The sequence below is a fragment of the Pseudomyrmex gracilis genome, unplaced genomic scaffold, assembly GCF_002006095.1.
Source record: "Pseudomyrmex gracilis isolate BER0280 unplaced genomic scaffold, ASM200609v1 scaffold_133, whole genome shotgun sequence".
Lineage (NCBI taxonomy): Eukaryota > Metazoa > Arthropoda > Insecta > Hymenoptera > Formicidae > Pseudomyrmex > Pseudomyrmex gracilis.
Genome location: NW_018020717.1, coordinates 128717 through 130240, shown reverse-complemented (window position 1 = coordinate 130240; position 1524 = coordinate 128717). Strand labels below are relative to the sequence as shown.

The window sequence follows — 1524 nt, the reverse complement described above, 5'->3', positions numbered from 1 at the left end:
AAAAAGACTATATTCTTAAATAAAGAATATATTTTTAATTTCAGAAGAATATCATCTAAAATCTTGAAAAAGATTTTTTAAGTATAAAATCTTCTGCTTACAAGAATATAATTTTTTCGGTGTATATATTCGATGAGATATAAGAAAAAACAAAAAAAATCCCGAGCAACATTTCCATCTATCGCCGCTCGTAATATCAAAACCGGAAACTGATTCCGCTCGTGTCGCGTTATCACGCGACGAGCATAGACGAAGGACTTTTAATACGAAGGGAAATCGACCGAGAGTTTCAATTTTTTTTCTCGATTGTATTATTACAGTTGACGCTGTGGCTGCAAGATCTGGGTATCGGTTACAGGACCGAGCAGCGCGGGGAGGACGATTGGCTGGACAATATCTTGTGGCTTTGCACCGCGGATGACGGCAAAGTGGCCGAATCCGAGATTCTGATGAAAGAGTGCGTTATTCTGAATCTGTTCAATCAGCTGCGAACCGGTTTATCAACAGCCGAATCGTCTCCACTCTTCGTTCCTCAGGATTGCATTTACATGAGAAACCAACTCACGCAATGTGTCGCCCGCAATTACAGACACGGCAGGGAAGTCGTCACCAACGGGCACGTAGTGAGGAAACTGTTGCGACAGTTGTACGAAACCAAGTCGACTGTGTAACGCGCGACAGATACACAATTGTGCACAACAATTGTTGAAACTTTTTAAAATTCTTTCGCTAAATAACGCGTTACCTACTTAAAACTATGGTTTTTGCTGAAATACAAAAATTTGCAATGTAATAACAATTACGTTCTGAAATGTAAAACTTGTCTAATTGTTCCGATAAAAAAATTAATTTTCACAAATATTATCTTCTATAAATAAATAAATAAATTTTCTACTTAAAAGATCATAAAATCACTTCAAAATTAACATCAGTCGCGCAAAAAAAAAAAAAACTAAAAAATTCAACTTTTGGATTCGCTCACCAAAAACATTATATTCTCGTAAGTAGAAGATTTTATATTTAAAAAATCTTCTTAGCGATTTTAGATGATATTCTTCTGAAATTAAGAACATATTCTTTATTTAAGAATATAGTCTTTTTCGATAGTGAGATATATATGTTTTTCTATAGAGGCTTTTTATATTCTAATCAGTATATATTCTTATATCAATATTACTAATTAGAGGATTTTCCTCTTAAAATAAGAAACTCTTGTTGGCGCCTATTTTAGTATAAAATATACTTAAAGTAAGTGGGATATCCTCAAAACAAGAATACAATTTTTTCGGTGTACGTGTATATATATATATATATATATATACACCGAAAAAATATTATATTTTTGTAAGTAGAAGATTTTATATTTAAAAAATCTTCTTAAACATTTTAGATGATATTCTTCTGAAATTAAGCATATATTCTTTATTTAAGAATATATTCTTAATTTAAGAACATAGTCTTTTTCGATAGTGAGATATATATGTTTTTCTATAGAGGCTTTTTATATTCTTATCAATATTACTA

General features: G+C 31.3%; 2 protein-coding genes across 2 annotated transcripts in view; one reads left to right on the top strand and one right to left on the bottom strand.

Moving 5' to 3' along the window:
- The window catches only part of LOC109856761 (peroxidasin homolog), a 2738-nt gene extending 1853 nt beyond the window's left edge, over positions 1-885 (top strand). Inside the window, exon 3 of the mRNA XM_020432392.1 lies at positions 321-885. Coding sequence (XP_020287981.1) covers positions 321-671 — 351 coding nt within the window. The 3' untranslated portion in view covers positions 672-885. The remainder of the gene's footprint in view (positions 1-320) is intronic.
- Positions 1-1524, bottom strand: part of LOC109856763 (apoptosis-resistant E3 ubiquitin protein ligase 1) — an 87334-nt gene that overhangs the window by 23511 nt on the left and 62299 nt on the right. The window lies entirely within an intron of this gene.